Source organism: Aythya ferina (genome assembly GCF_964211825.1).
Source record: "Aythya ferina genome assembly, chromosome: 3".
Taxonomy (NCBI): Eukaryota; Metazoa; Chordata; class Aves; order Anseriformes; family Anatidae; genus Aythya; species Aythya ferina.
Genome location: NC_140298.1, coordinates 51,372,902 through 51,389,988, shown reverse-complemented (window position 1 = coordinate 51,389,988; position 17,087 = coordinate 51,372,902). Strand labels below are relative to the sequence as shown.

Sequence of the window (17,087 nt, the reverse complement as noted above, 5' to 3'; positions counted from 1 at the left end):
AACAATCGATGACTGTTTCTCGTATACAGAGAGGTGCAGAACAGAAAGACCTTACTCTTTTCCTGTGGTTTGACCTCTCTCAACCTTACATGGGTGTATGCAGATCACAACAGAAAATAAAGTATGGTAAGGCTGTCATTAGTTCTCTTCTAAAAACCAGCATTTTAATCTCTTAGTTACAAAGCTCCTCACATTGTGTAATTCCTCTTGCTGGCACGTGCCTATCTCATAACACGATAAAGGAGATCAGTGATCCAAATTGTTCACTGATGCTGGCAATTGAGAGAATGAGCATGAATTCAGGTAGGTTAAAATTTTTTCATGTCACTTCAATCAACCCAGCTTTCCACTGAGAGTTTTCCACGTACTATTGAAAAACCCTTAAGCTGCAGATTTTTTGCAAGCCAGATTCCAACTCCAGGGTACCTTCACATTTGTGTATATATATATATATATATCCATGAAAATAAAAATATTGGAACTGTAAAGTTTAAAACCAATTGGTTTTCCTCCTGAGCCCAGGGTTTTGTACACTGTGATGTGCTCAGAACACACTGGCACAGTTATTCTGTCTAAGTAGTAAATCCTATCACATCCAACCCACATATTTATATTGGATACTTACAAAATAAGAGATATTAAGTAGCTAAGCCTGGTTTTAAAACTTTTTATAACACATTGTGGCATTGGAGTTCCCTTAAGTAACCTAACTACCTTGTAGCAGTTTCTGTGCTTCCAATGCAGTATTCATGAATTCACCCAGGGAGCCAATAATATTGGATTTGACTGTGGTGAGTGGTAGACTAAATAATTTATTCTTCTATATGCATTTGTCTTGCTTCACATTAAGGTGTAACTCTTTTGTATCTCTATTGTGGTTGACTATCAGTCAGGCTGTAGCTAGTGTAACACATCATGGTTTCACCACTACCAAGGACCTGTCACACTATGTCTCAGTTTGCCCTCCTATCCTTTACTTTAGCCCCTCTTCAGTACTTTCACATTTTATTTTAATATTTCCAGCATGGTCTTAATCATGTCCGTATTTTCCATTGCACTCTGTGCAGGCACTTTACAAGTCAATTGCAGCATGAAATATATGTTGTTTATAGCCAAAACTGAATTTTAATTTGTAAAACAGGCCAGTTGTGCTGACACTGTCAGGCTGGCTCTAGGGTGCTCCTGCTCCACATGCTCAGAGGAACTCAAAGGATCTGGATTTCCTTCAGAGCTTCTGAAGGTAACAGATTCAAATCTGGTTCATCACAGTATGTCACCACCTGGAAGGAGCAACAAGAAGCACCCACATGAAGGATGATGTACTGCCGGGTGACTCTTCCAGGGCCATTATTACTCACAGGGCCAGAATAACTTTCCAACTGACCAGAATTCACATCTGAGCCACAAATGTATCCCATGACTTTGGAGATGCCACATGCTGTAAGCCCAGTATCAAGTGCTCCCATTTTACCTTCCTGCAGTCTGACATGATGAATCTAGCTTGCTCAGGGAAACCAAACTTCATTCCTGCTGCCCAGAGGAGGACTCCTTTCCATTACAACGGGAGGAACTTCTCCCTGCACCTACTCAAAAATCCCAAATAGTTCCAGCAGCGAAGGGCTCCATGTTCCCCCAGGATGCCAGGGCATTATTGGTAACATCCTGAGAATTACCTGTTCACATCCCCACTGCCCCTGGCTTATATTACTCACCCAAACTCCTCCTCCACCTGAATTACCATGATACCATCACTCTTGCACTGTCCCACTCAAGACAAACTGTCCTCTTTGCTCAGTTATGAGTCTATGGTTGACCACACATAGTTGAGCTCCCAATCTCCTTTTTGATTAAAGCTCATGGTTGTTGTTGAAGTACTTCATCACTATTTACTGTTCCCTCAGCTATACTTTATAGTTAGAAAACTATACAGTAGAAAAGTGCCAGGAGCTACAGTCTTGCTTTTTAAATCACTAGGCTTTCAAATTAACATTAGAATTCCTATTTGTTTTTCAGTTTTGCAAGCTTTTTTAACATCTGGGTTTTCATGTTTTTTTCTTCAAACAGAGTGGCTGGAAAAGGAATATTTTTTTCAAGTCAACAGAGATTCTTTCAGAATTGTTTTATGTTAATAGATTGGGTTTTAAGAACATCATCAAGGAAGATGAAGCTTGTGGTAAAATCATGAATGTTACTCAACTGAGTCACAAGGCTTAGAAACTTCCACCAAATCAGTTTGTCACTTTTACAAGATATCCTGTTGTGCTACTCTAATCCAGAATGGCAGATTTTTATTTTCTCCACTGGAGGTTTAGGTCATCCAGACCTAGCTGTAAATTGGACCTCAGTATTATGAACCAGCATTTCCTACACAACATATAATCAAGGCGGACGTGATTTATTATATTTCTTATTTACCTGGCATTCTGTGGAGCCATGTATTTCTGCTAGGTTTCCTTACGTAGTGTAACATATATCCATTGGAATGTATTCGATACAACAGTATTCTTATTTGAGTGGATATGACTAAGTGACTATAATGTCCTTCTGTGCTATGTTAGTTTATGAATACATGCCTGTCACGAAGGGGAAGAACAGGGAGAATGAACTGGGCAGCTGGAAATTTGAAACTGCAATCTGTAAAAGATCTTCATATGCTGTGAAATAATCTGCAAGGATGCTTAGCAGGTGAACAAAAATCAACTCGGTAGAAATCATGTACTAAATTTCAATGAAAATACAGAGCTCTATTAGCTTCAGAAGTGGGGACACTAATGCCTTGGACAGTTTATTAGTTATTGTACATGGTATAAAACAAAACCTACAGGTCAAAAAGTTGGTGATACCAGAATTTTTCTGTTTTGTGTAATATTGGAGTGACTGCTGTGTTAATGCCATAAGCAAGAAAAATCCACCTTTAACTACGCATGCAGCTTGACAATTAGAATACAAATCAAATACAAGACACTTTCGAAGCATCTTTGAAATAAGTTAGATGAAAACTACAGACTGCTATCATTCACAAAATCTGCACCCCTGTTGTTGCTCAGTCTTTTGAAATTGAGAGGCTGAAAATGTAAGGCTTAGTAAAAAGAAAATTCTCTATTGTTGGAACTTTTTCAGGATATCAGCATGCATAGTATCCCTCATGGATTTATCTTCTTGTGACAGGCAGTCTGGCTTTAATTTCCCAAGTCTCTTTGTACTGTCCATTTACTATCAATCAATCTTCCTATATGAACATGTTTCTGATATACTATGAACTGAAGAAGAAAAAAATAATTAATGATCTTCTCTATTTTGGGGAAAACCAGTGGAAAACTATTTATTTTCCTGAAGATTCTATATCAGTAAATGAATATGAACAAAACAAACAAATTAGTGCTCTAGAACTATTCAAATATTTTTACAACACAATTCAGACTTAATAGTGTAGATTCTATTGTAGCTTTTGGCAATGTCTCTCTAATACTAGAGGGCTACATCATTTACCAGCTATAGCTTTAGGAGGATTTCAACTGATTATAAATAATATACAATGGTGTAATATTCTGGAAAATCAGATTTTTATTCTCTCGAGATACTGTGATTTATAAGCAAGAACACCATTTCAGAAGAACATAAAATAATGATTGCCAATATTTCAACTACTCTTTTACAACCCTTTAATAAAATTAAGGAAATTGACAAGTATTTTATATGTATTTTTTAAATCTAAGTATTTATCAATTGTACTAGGCTCAGAAGCCCAGTTATACAGTAAAACAGTACTTCAAACTGTGAAGGGTGGTCCTTGTTGTTAAGACACAGAATTCTCTTTTAATATTTTGATTTTATCATCCATGTAATAAGTCTTGCAACTGCAGTAAGTTACTTACTGTATTTTAGCATTTCTGAATTCTGACAATTTTGGCTAGATGAAAACTTTCACACTGCACAATCATGTCATAAACAGCTCTTCTCTCTATAAGCAGGACAGGCTATTTTTAAATCACTGAAATTTCTGCCTTCCTCCCTCCACCCTCATCCAGATTGACTGTTACTCAGTGTTTAACCTAGACTGCAGTAAACTATAGGATGGCTTGCTTCAAAGATTATCTGCTATTTGTTTTAGAAAAGAGAATTAAAATACTATCAAAACCACAGACACTTCTGATTCATGCTTTTTAAAATTCCTAATAAGCATGTATCTGAAAGAAACCAGTATTTTTTTGTGTATTTTTTTAAGTCAAGTAATTCATCCCTAACAAATTGATCACTTAATAGCGCATAGCACTACAGGAGTAGAAACCCATGCTCTCAAAAAGATTGCTAGCAATAAAGCAAAAGTTCAAGTGAAACAGGAAGTATCCACTCAAAAAATATCTTAACAAAGGAAAATACAGCTCTTGGCTGTTATCCTTGTAGTGCTACCAAATAATTGGAAAAAAAATGAAGTTGGCAAACCTGATGGATATGAAAACTCAAAGTAATGGAGGCAATGCTGACATCAAGACAAAATAAAATAATTAAAAGAAAGTATGTATTTGATAGCTGTGTGTGGCAATGAATGGGCACAGTGCATATCAAAGGCTGCTCAAGATTTCTGCTATATTTTCTGTAGTCTTGATCCATATGGAAAACATGAACAATTAGTGCAAGACTAGTAGGTAATAACTAAAATAATGGTGTAGAAGGAATTTGTCCACTTTGCAGCTTCAAACAACAAAATCAATTTAAATTTTATTTTGTGCATGAGTTTTTGTTGTTGTTGTTGTTTTGACCTCATACTGACCCACATCCATTTTTGTGTTCACTTAAAGCTTTGAAGTACCGTCGCACAAGTGCTAAGGACAGGAATTTACTGGCACCTAAACAGCTGCCAAAAGGCATCAGAGCCATGACAGGCATCCCATGGGAAAGCCATCAAGAAAAAGAGAAGGGACCACTTGAAAGTCATTTGTCATCTGTGTGCACAGCTCCTTTACACATATATATCAGCTGCACCAAAAGAGGGATGTATCCTGATGCTCTTAGCAAGTTCTCAGGGGAGAAGCTCTCATCAGTAAAAACAGTAGGTTTGACGAAGATCACATCATTAGCCCTCAAAGGTCAGGTTCACCCTCATGGATGGAGAAAAAACATCTTATTCACTAAGGAAATAGCTAGAACAAATATTAGAACAGAGTACACCATTTGTATTCACTGAAATGCTCACACAAGAAAAAAATCAACTGAACATCATCTGCCACTAATTAACGTCAATTTCACAAGTGTTTTTTACAATAGGCTAGAATCATTGATAGGCATTACTTATATTCCAATCTACATGGAATGGATAAACAAATGATCACCTTGAAAAAAAGCTTAAAATTAACCTTTTCAGATGTTTATAAGGAAACAAACAAACAAAACAAAAACCAAGAGAATGAGATAGACACTCAAACTAGGAAATCCAATGCTTTAACTTCAAGAGTTATTTTTTACTGATAGAATAGGAGGTTATGTTTGGCTCAACTGTATTCCCTTTTTATCTGCCACATGCTAATAACACCAGCAAGATCAGGCTATGCTAGTGTTACTGGGAGTTGTTTCTACTCGCAGAAAAGCACAGACAGATCTATTTTGGGACTAGAGAAAGTCTAAGATTAGTAAATCACTGGTTAAGTCTTCAGTTCCTAAGGACCAAAGAAGAGTGGCCTATGCTAGGTGTGTTACCTTCATACCACTGGCACATTCCCCTTATCAATGAAGGAAGCCTCAGCTGGGGGAAGATTGGAAAAGCTGGCTGAATGAGATGTAAAGGGAGAACCACAGCCACCTCGGTGACATTGATCTGTGGCACTGAACAAAACCTTCCTTGTCTACCTGCACTGGGAAAACTGCTGATGATACCTTTATTTGAAAGAGCAACCATGAACCTTGACCTCCTGACACGTAAGCATGCTATTCCTTGTTCAGAGAAAAGTTGCTACTTTCAGTTCTTCCACTGGGGGAAAAAAAAAAAAAAGGTACTTAAAACAAAATTAAGAAAAAAAGCACCTAGCCATGATGAAAAGCCAAAACTAATATGATTTACAGTAAAATATTAGAATAAATTCTGCAAAACAGCTACTATTCAGTGATTATCAGCTGTTGGTGGCTTTCTTCTACAACTACATATCATTGATGCTAGCTATCATTCATTTCAACCCTGGACAATTAATTGTTGTTCATTAACTGCATTCCTATTTTAAAGTAGACACACAAAATTAGAAACCCTTTGATTCTAAAATTCACCTCATAAACCTACCAAATACCCCCCTCATGTTTTCATTTCCTTCATGGCATGTTGTAATTCCCTCTGATTAATGCAGCTGGCATTAGGAAAACACTGAAGAGTTTCACGTAACAGTGCCAAGTAGGACTGACCCCAGTTGAATGAAGCAAGACAAGGATACACTTCCCAGGATAAGTGACTGCCAGGATTGCAAAAAACAAATCAAGGGCTTTTTTGTCTATTCATTATGCATACTAATAAAGAAAGCTGTATTGTGTATAGAAGCCATGCATAGCTTCTATAGGTACATGAGGTAAGTCAGTGATAAAAGGAAGACTAGGGAAATTGTGGGCCTTCTCTAGAAGGAAATGGGAGACCTGTCTACCTGAGATATGGAGAAGACTGAGGTATTCAATGACTTCTTTGCCTCAGTCTTCACTGTCAAGAGCTCTATCCACACAGCCCAAGCCCCAGAAGGCAAAGACAGGGACTGGGAGAATGGTGAACCATCTACTGTAGTGAAAGATCAGGTCTGAGACCAGCTTAGGATCCTAATGGTGCACAAGTGGTGGCTTTCTTCAATGGGGTTACAGCATTGGTGGATAGGGGAGGAGCAACTGACATCCATCTATATAGACTTGTGCAAAACATTTGGCACTATCCTGCACAATACCCTTGTCTCCAAATTGGAGAGACATGGATTTGATGGATGCTTGGTAAAGAAGTTGTCTGGATGGTCGCACTCAAAGAGTTACAGTCAATGGCTCAATCTCCAGGTGGAGATCAGTGACGAGTGGTGTTCCTCAGGGGTCAGTACTGGGACCAGCATTGTTTAACATCTTTGTCTGTGACATGGACAGTGAAATTGAGTGCACCCTCAGCAAGTTTCCCAATAACAACAAGCTGTAGGTGCGGCTGACACACTGGAGAGAAGGGATGCCATCCACAGGGACCTGGACAGGCTTGAGAGGTGGGCCTGTGCAAACCTCATGAAGTTCAACAAGACCAAGCACAAGGTCCTGCATCTGGAACAGGGCAATCCTAAACACAGATACAGGCTGGGCAGAGAATGGATTGAGAGCAGCTCTGAAGAAAAGGACCTGGAAATGTTGGTTGTTGAGAAGCTTAACATAAGTGTGCACTTGCAGCCCAGAAAGCCAACCATATCCTGGGCTGCACCAAAAGAAGTGTGGCCAGCAGGGTGCGGGGAGGGAGCCCATGGGGGACCCATGTTGGAGCAGTTTGCTCCTGGGGGATGGACCCTGTGGGACGGAGACATGTGGGAGCAGTTCTTGAAGAGCTGCTGCCTGTGTGCAGTCCCCGCAGGCTCAGCTGGGGAAGGACGGCATCCCCTGGGAGTGACCCCATGGGGAGCAGGGGCAGGGAGTGACCGTGAGGGAGTGGCAGAGACGAAGCCTCTGGGACTGACCGCAGCTCCTGTTTCCCTGTGCTGTGCCGGGGGGAGGAGGTAGAAGAGGGTGCATGGGGGGGAGGTGAAGGTGTTTTTAATTTGCTTTTAGTTTCTCACTGCTCTAGTCAGCTAGTGATAGGCACTACATTATATTAATCTCCCTATGCTGAGTCTGTTTTGCCTCTGATGATAATTGTTGAGTGATCTCCCTGTCCTTATCTTAAGCCTTGAGCCTCTTCCATGACATTTTCTCCCTCTTTCCTCTGAGGGAGGGGAGTGAGAGAGTGGTTGTGGTGGAGCTCAGCTGTGTAGGAGGGTAAAACCACATCATCTGTTATCAGTGTATCTAAACACCGGCAAATACTTCAAAAAGCAAATTACCTGTGACTAATACAAGGCTATATCCTGCTATTCCACTGAGCTATCCATCAAGCTTTCAGGAGTGAGGATGATTACATAAAAAGCCCTAAAAACTTTACTGACCACGTAGGCAGCTAATCACAGATTACCTACACAATCAATCACCTACGTACCTAATCAACTGGCCTTTCTAGAGACAGCTGAGTTCCAGCTGGATGAGGCTGTGTTCACACAGCTTCAAACTATGTGTTTAGAAAGGCAAGGAAATTTTCCCAATGTAAACAGGAAAGTGTCTGGGTTGGATAAATCTGGCCAACGGCTACTATCCATTGGGTTATAGTTGCTATCCACAGTACTTTTCATCAGCAAAACAAAATTCCTGAAGTAAAAGTTACCAAAATGTTAAATCTGAATCAAATTTTCAAAATTCAGAACTCTTATTTAGATTAGTGCTTTTTCCCTACTGGTACAGCTAAGCATATTTGAATGCAAATGCAAGCATGACAAATACAGGTCTGGAATAAGCATTGCTTTATTCTTTGGAGCTGAGGGTTCACTGTGGAGACCAGGCAAACACAATCATGGAGGCTGACATACTTCTGGGAAACAGAAGCTGACTACCCAAATAATTAGGAAAAATTTTAAAGAGGGTACAAGAGGGTACTAAATGAATTTTAAGTATGGAACATTTGTTTAGCTTTAGACTTCCCCTCTACTTCCCTCTCACCCCAATCTCAGTTAATAATGATTAAGATAACAGGTGATTAAATCACTTCTGTATACAGCCATTTGTATTTGCACATGCAGAAAACATGAATAACTTCTGTTCTTTGAGGGGACAAAAATCAGAAGTCCACCATCCCTCTTTAATTGGACTTTGTGAACCTGAGTGTAACAAATTTCCATGTACTTGCTGAAAGTTACAGATCTCATGCACACACTGAATTTTCAGGGAAAAAAAATAAAGTGAAGAATCCCAGTAGCTTGCTTTCACTGAGAACTGAGCTAAATCAAATTTGTTTCCACATTACCCTACTTCCTCTGACCAAACGCCAACCGTTTCACCACACTATCTTACACATGTGGTTGAGCATTTAAAGTGAAGGCATTTAAAGTGAAGGCTCAGGATGTGATTTCATGGTCACTTTAAACAGACATGAGTGGGAAATGCCATCAGAATGAGTGGCTCTTCACTTCCACCCCATCTCTAACTCCTTGTACCTGCTGCACTGGCATTCACAGTGGGCCACATCAGTGAAGCAATCTGTCTGAAAACTAAACTAGAAGAAATATGCATTTTCAGGTAACTGCTCCAGCTCTCCCACACGAACAGCTGTATCAGCCCAGTGGAAATCCTGCACCACTGTGAAAAATGACCCCTCCATCAGCACACTCCACTTTTTTGGCTCGAAGTGATCATACAATCTCACCTTTTGACAAGGAGTTCTTAAAGTAGGTAAAATTTCTACTGAAAGGCCAAGAGAGCTCAGAAAAGCATTCAAGCACCTAAGTCCCACTAAAACAACATTACTTCAAGTATGCCCCCTTCCGCTTTGGTGTTTTACAAGTAACAGTGCAAATTCAGCATAATTTGGAAAGGAAACTTTCATAAAAAACGCACCCTGAAGTTTTACAGTTGCACAGCATAAAGACTACAAAACCACAGTTCTGCCCAAATACCTCAGTAAGATAACACACTGTACCAGCAGAAATAAAGTCAGTCTGGAGAAATTAAAAACAGCAGGAGAAATCTCTCTCTCTCTCTTTTTTTTTTTTTTTTTTGAAAATGCTACTATACAGAAGGAGTTATTAGAGCCTTGCTGTCTGGAAAGACAGATACAAGATTGTATCAAATCAGGTTTTAGAAAATAAACCAGCAAAACAAAACAAGAGACCCTAAATTTCTGCTTCCACTTCTTCCTCTTGAAGAACCATCACAATGTTGGCTCTCAGCTGTAATGTCATGAGATGCCATGACTACAGTAAGGGTATAGACAGCACCACACAGACATACTTGATAGAAAAAGTATATTCTACCCCCATAAAATGGCTCATTATGTACATTTATTAAATATATCCTTCCACTCTGCTTGAAAGGATTGCTCCTGCAGCAGAGCCCATGCTTCAGGAACTGCTACCAGCAAAAAGGCCATCTTCACTTCCCTTATTAGCTCTCACAGTGGTGTCAAGCCTCCTGCTGCATACTTGCAATGCTATAACCATACAAATATTCATACAAAATGAAAACAGTTATAGATCGGATATTCTAGCATGAATACAGTTTGTCCTCCAGTGAAAGTAGTTCACCAGGAGTTGACCATTTGCAAGCAAATACTTTGCAAGAAAAACAACATTGCGACAACTGGTATGATTTCCAAAACAATTAAGGGATGCCTGTCCAAGAGAGACAAATCTTGTCTTTGCATGACTTTGCTGACAGAAAAAATTCATCACTAGAATCCTATCTCCCCTTGACTCAATGACAAAAATCCCATTAGTTTAATCACCCAGACATTTAACCCAAGTTACTTACAAATGCCTGAGAACACTGGGAAAAAAAGTCAGAAAGGCCAAGTGCTGTTGATGTAAACTCAGCAGGGCTGTTTTGCACATATTCCAGAACAAGTAAACATACTAAACCTTAAAAAATAAAATGAAAGAAAGCAAAAGCAAGAAGAAAGCAAATGCAAAATAAAAGCAGCTCACCTTTTGAGGGGGTGGTCCGTGGTCATCCAAGTAAGTGGAATTTCCTACAAAAAGAAGGTTGAAAATAAATAAAACTCATCCAATGCAACTTCAAAACTTGTCAATGCATGGGAACAGTTACCTTTATCGCATCTGTTCTGTGGTGTCAAATAATTCAAGGAAAATAAATACCCTCTGCTTTAATTTCTGCTTCAAATGAGAAAAACAGTAGTAATTTGATTTGGCTAAATTTATGATAAAAGGTTAGATGCACTTTTTATTTTTTTTTTAAGCATAAAATTAATTTTTTAAGCAAAATTATTTTTTTAAATTAATTTTTTTAAGCATAAAATTAAATGGGCCAAGGCAGCATTAATTAAACAGTCATGGCATTCAATTATTTGCATGACAAAAGTTGTCAGCTGCACCCTGGTACACTTCAAGCAAATGAATACAGTTAACCTCAAAAAGATTCTTAAATAGTAAAGTATCAAAGGCCTTCAACAGATTTTTCTCTGATGTAGTTCACAAGCATTCACTATCTTCCTTCTAACAAGGGTTTTTCCCAACCTCCAAGCTGCACCTTTGTTCCTAAGCAGTACAGATGGAATAGGATCTGTATTCTGATGTGATTATACATGTATGTGCCTTTTCAAGATGCTCTTTTAATTCAGAAGAAAATTTTCAGAAAAAAAAAAAAAAAAAGCTTCTGAAATTCTAAATTGCTCTCTTTTTAGGTAGTTACAATAGAAAAGGCAGCATTTTCAGACTTTATACCTATTACTTGCACACACACACACTGATAAATAAAATAATCCCTCCTACACTCATCCACATGATGTCTCCTCTCCAGCTATCCTTCCTGAACCCTTCTGCCGAAGGATTAACTATGAGCTTTCCCAACATGTCCCAGCAGAGGATAAAACCTTGGCGCAGGCCGAGAAGTTCTCCTCAAGCCATGCATACATATCCTCCAAGTCATCCTCATATCAAAGACAGCAAAGATACCTCTGTACTAATCTTACATCCATATGGACTATGAGAATAACTTTTAACAAGTGTCTACTAAATACTCAAACATGACGTTGGTGAGGTCTCTAAAAAGCATGGTCCCTTAGTGAGCATCTCTACTCTTGGGGCGTTGAAGGAGCAGCAGATGATGCCTCTGGGGGAACATGAGATAGGTGGGGGGAAAACAACTTGCTACCAAAGAGCTCCTCTCTTGTCAATCTGGCCAAAATGATGGTGTGTCACATGATTTTTGAGAGTGCCACAAACAAACAAACAAACAAACACAAAGAACTGGGTCTAGGAGGCCAACTTTTCTGCAGCCAACAGCCACCTTCTATATGATTTAACTGTTCAAGTGCTTTCCATGACTCTGATGCAGAAAAACTCAACTTTCTACATATTTGACACAAATATCCATCCTCTGAATGACACAGCTGATTATTTTAATGCCATGGATAATTTCAATCATCCCCTATATCCATGGATGAAAAATTTCTGTTATCCTTTCCTCTGATATGGTTCTAACTGCCAGGATAGTCTTCCCGTGCACAGACTGCTAACAGAGTCTCCTGTACGACCTTCTGGTAAAAGAGCCACCTGTACACACAGAGATGGTCTTGAAAATAAGCTTTTCAGAAAAATGTGGAGTTATACATTGGAGTGGTGCAAAGAAAGCCCTGTTAGTGCTTCCCCTCCTGCACTTATTCAGAAGTTAATTTTCCTGTAGGATCAGGCTTCATAGCAACTTTCACCTCTTTGTCATTAATCAAGCTGAAATACTGCCACTTCGTCTTTAGCAAACACTCATCATAGCTCATTTTGCTGAGGAGAAGGATTTGAAATTATTGAGAAACAGATAATTACAGCCATTGTTTATATGATATCTTAGACTGCAGTGTCAAGAGAATCTGAAATATATTACAAGAAACATCGTTGAGATATCCTTTAAAATTAAGGAGCCAATAACTTAAGCAATTTCACTTTCCTGTATCACTAACCTATGTTCTTGGTATGCATACTGCATTTTCCTTCCTGTGTCAATTTTTAGTTATTACAATTAAATCCAAATCTTCCTGGCATCGAACATGTATCCTGCAGACTTGATTCCTGTTCTTATTTATTTATTTTATTATTTATTTATTTATTTTAAGCACAGTCTAGTTACTGCTGTATCCACTTTTCCATTTTAAGACAATAGTAAGTTTTGGTCCATTTTATAAAGCTCTTTTTCATGGCAATTTCTTACTCAAATCCAGAAGTAACAACTGGCTATATAAAATAATCACAAGACTGACACAAGTGGTCAAGCAAATTCAGAGTACTGATTTGAAATCCAGTCAGAATACCTTACAAATCAAGAGACGAGGATGGAAAGCTACAGAAATTCACCACTCCCTTACACTGCCCCAAATGCCATGTGCTGAATTAGTTTCCTTCTCCTGCCAGTTCTTCTGCTTGGGCTCCTCAGGCATATAAAATGGAGCTGATTTCAGCATCCACAGTGTGCCAGACCAATTCCATAGTCTGAATTCTTTTAGGTTCATGTTTAAAGTGAGTATTTGTTTTCAGTAATAAAAGTGAAACCTTTTGCTGTATGATTCATACCATACCCTTAGTAAAAACACTAAAATAATTCAACAAACCCAGCTGTGATGGTGTGGACCAAGCAGGCTCTGTGGTCTGTCTGCCAGCTCCTTAACCTTGTGAAGCCCTTCATGAGCTCTCATTGAGCATCTTATCATGGAAGATATCGTTCCCTTTGGCCAGCAAAAGTAGGGCAACACTACTTGAGCCTTAACATGTGCAGAAATATCCTGAAAAATACACACCAAGCTCAGAATATTTTTGCAGAATACCTGCAGAAAATAGTAATTTCTAATACAAGAAGAGGCAATGCATGTTACACATGGCTCCTAAGTTAGGTACTTACAAATTGTATGAACTTTTAGTGCCACTTCTCAGAAAATACATATCAGACTATGTTAATTAAAAATACAAAAAAAAAAAAAAAAAAAAAAAAAGGAAAGAAAGAAAAATCAACATGATACGTATTGCAACAGTGAAGAAACATCAAGGTAAAGCCAATCTATGAACTATTTTCTACTAAGAGATGACACAGAAGTACAAAAAATGGAAGTTGCACAGTAAAAATCAGGAACTTAGGAATGACTACCATAAACACTGAAACCACTGTTCATCAGGCTGAAGTGTTTATTGTAACTACATCAACACAACCAGCTAATCTCAGATGGAGAATATGATTATGCAGCTTTTATATGCTCTGGCAGACAACAACTAGAACATTATACAAATATGCTTTTGACATTACTAAGTGTCACAAGAAGAGAAAATATTTTCTGTGGTGCCGCTTTCTGTGTGAAGTGATAGAAGTCAACAGTTTTTCATTAAGAATCTACTCCGTTCTCCTGAAACAACATATTTCATTAAATTATTAATAGGATTTTTCTGAAACCCTTTAATAAACCTTTAGTAAAGCTTTTGTTCTTGTCTGTCATCCAACGAGACTTTTAAAGATTATTTTTTTTCTGGAACAGAGTATTTATTCTTTAAAAAAATTAAATAAAAAATCTGCCTTATAACTTTTTCTGCCTTCCTTTAATAGCACAATAGTCAATCATTAGAAACAACAAAGGAGACAGAATAATCAATGGTCAAAACAGTGGTATGCATTCCACAAACACGCTCAGCAGCACACTTGCACTGACTGAACACAGTCTTTTCCAGTGTCTCAGGAAAAAAAAAAAAAAGAGTCCAGCTTTATTACAGAACATGGTGAATATACGAAAGCAGTCCAGTTTTCTCCATAATTTATTATCTTTGAGGTTAAGTGAATCAGATGTATGCAAAATCTTTGGGGAAACCTTGTGGTTATGTTCCTTTTTTCTTGGAATCACTGAAGTGTGGGGGTTTTTGCTTGAAGCAAGCCAAGTTTAAACAGAAAAAGATGGTCAGTCTCCAGGATTAAGGACAAACATGACTGTGTGCAGTTCATAACCACAGAAGGCAAGATTAATTGCAATCCTGGAAAAACATCTTAAAAAAAAAAAAAAAAAAAAAAAAGAAAAAAGACTGGAGAGTACGGGAAGAGGTGGTAAATGGGCTTATGTATGAAGATCCTTTGATAGTAACTGAACCACAATCACTGCATTTGAACAATTTAGATATCATATGGAAAGAAATGGTCAGAGATGAAGGGAGAAAGCCAACATGGAAAATATGGCATTTTTACTATTTTCCTGGAGCAGGTTTTTCCCTTGGTGGGGATCACAAGAAGTGGTCTAAGGGAACTGGGATGCAGTTACTGCCAAATTTATCATGTCTTCTGAAAATACCACTTTGTTCTCTTTACTTGGTCACTGTCTCAAATTTCTACTAGCCAATGTAATCTTTCTTGGCATACCGTCTACAAAATAAATGAAAGTGCCAATGACTACTCAGAAGAGGATTAGTTCTGCTCTGCTTTCAGTCAAAAGTTATTTAAACAAGAATCTGAAAAGCCACTCACAATCAAGATCAGTTCATGGCTCCCCAGTGCCAATCGTCAGTTTGTACTACACATTTTCCTCACTTTCTCTTTTCTTTCCACCATGAAAAATTTCCCAGGACAGGAAAGACTGCAGAGGCTCCACCAGTAGGAGCGTTAATTTGAACAGGATGCCTGTGGCCGGCAGCAGGTACCAAGACCAGCCAGGACTGCCAGAAACAACAGACTGAAGGTGCTGGGGTTGTTCTCAGCCTTCTGTGTTTTATAAGTCTTTTTTTTTTTTTTTTTCCAAGGTAGCAGTGGACATCCTCAGAAATGTTGTGGATTTTTACACATCTGAAATAATACCATGTCCTTAGTCATCATTTCCTGGAGCCCTTTATGGATCAAAGGCAGGAAGGGGGATATGGACTACAACTTGAAAATCAGCATCTTAGCAGTCTGATGTTGCCCAGCTCAAATCTAATATAGAAGGGAAACCCTCTGATTGCTGAGGTCAGCAGAGCTGTACCAGCCTCAACAGAGGGATTTTTTTCACAGGTGTACAGAAAAGATTAACATAGTAAAACCCTAGTGTCCAGTCTGCACTGCAACACACAGTGATTCACTACAATTTCTTCCATTAAATATAAAAGGTCCTGTACCTACAAGCGGTTTCCTCAGCTTAAGACTAACACCTGTCAAAATTTTCATTTTGAAGATGGAAAAATGTAGAGCACTATTTTTAAAAACATTCTGAAATGGATTTTTCTGCTTCCTTTTTTGCCTTTCAAAACATCTTAGTTATTTCTCATTTTTTAAGTCATAAATACCCCCAAAATAACCCCAAAACTATGTATTAATTCCATGTCACTGCACGCAATGAACCTGGAAGATGACTAAAATGCCTGTTTAGCTTTACTTTCCAGTCACTGAACCCTGGAAACTTCATTAAGATATAATTCAGATTTGTTTACCTGCAAGTTTGCTCTAATACAAAGAGGAGAGAAACTGGCACACTCAAATACGGTTTTTGAAAACTTACTTGTAATTCAACATATGTAATATATTTAAAAATACTACTATTATAAAGACATGGAGGGTTTAAATAACTGCAGGTTCTAAAGTAATGCAGAACATATATCAAAGAAAGACACTAAAGGAAGAAAAAAGCCTTTATACATATATATATAAAGATACGTTATATATATTTTATACACACGTATAAATACTGTCTTTCTTTATACTCACAAGTTTGTCCAAATCTATTACTGCTTATACATTTCCCTTTTAATGTAATCAGGCTAGGGAGTTAAATTGTTCCATAGGTCAATTGCTTCGGAAAAACGTCCATACTGATTGTATTTGTTCCATTCAAACATACTGAATGTATAATTACAATAAATAAAAGAAGAAAATCAAAACTTTCAGTGTTTTCATTCAAAAAACAAACCAAATTTCTAATATGGCCAAATTTATCCAAATTGTGTGAACTACAGCAAACACTATGATGGAAATAGGGCAATCCCGGACATGAGTACAGCCCTGGAGAAGAACTCATTGAGAGCAGCCCCACAGAGAATGACTTGGGGGTTCTGGTGGATGAAAAGCTCGACATGAGCCAGCAGTGTGTGCTTGCAGCCCAGAAGGCCAACTGAACCCTGGGCTGCATCCACAGATGGGTGGCCAGCAGGTGGAGGGAAGAGATTGTCCCCCTCTGCTCTGCCCTTGTGAGGTCCCACCTGGAGTGCTGTGTCCAGGTCTGGGGTCCCCAACACAAGAAGGATGTTGATGTGTTAGAATAGGTCCAGAGGAGGACCACAAGGAAGATCAAGGGGCTGGAGCACCTCTCCTATGAAGAAAGGCTGAGAGAGCTGGGAATGTTCAGCCTGCAAAAGAGA

At 38.5% G+C, this 17,087-nt stretch overlaps 1 protein-coding gene across 4 annotated transcripts in view; it reads right to left on the bottom strand.

Annotated features, from left to right (window-relative positions):
- The window catches only part of UST (uronyl 2-sulfotransferase), a gene marked incomplete at its 3' end in the record, with an annotated part of 164,748 nt that overhangs the window by 94,679 nt on the left and 52,982 nt on the right, over nt 1–17,087 (bottom strand). For all 4 annotated transcript variants that reach the window (XM_084512785.1, XM_084512782.1, XM_084512783.1 and 1 more), the window contains exon 2: nt 10,713–10,756. In XM_084512785.1, the coding sequence (XP_084368911.1) occupies nt 10,713–10,756 (44 nt within the window). The remainder of the gene's footprint in view (nt 1–10,712; nt 10,757–17,087) is intronic.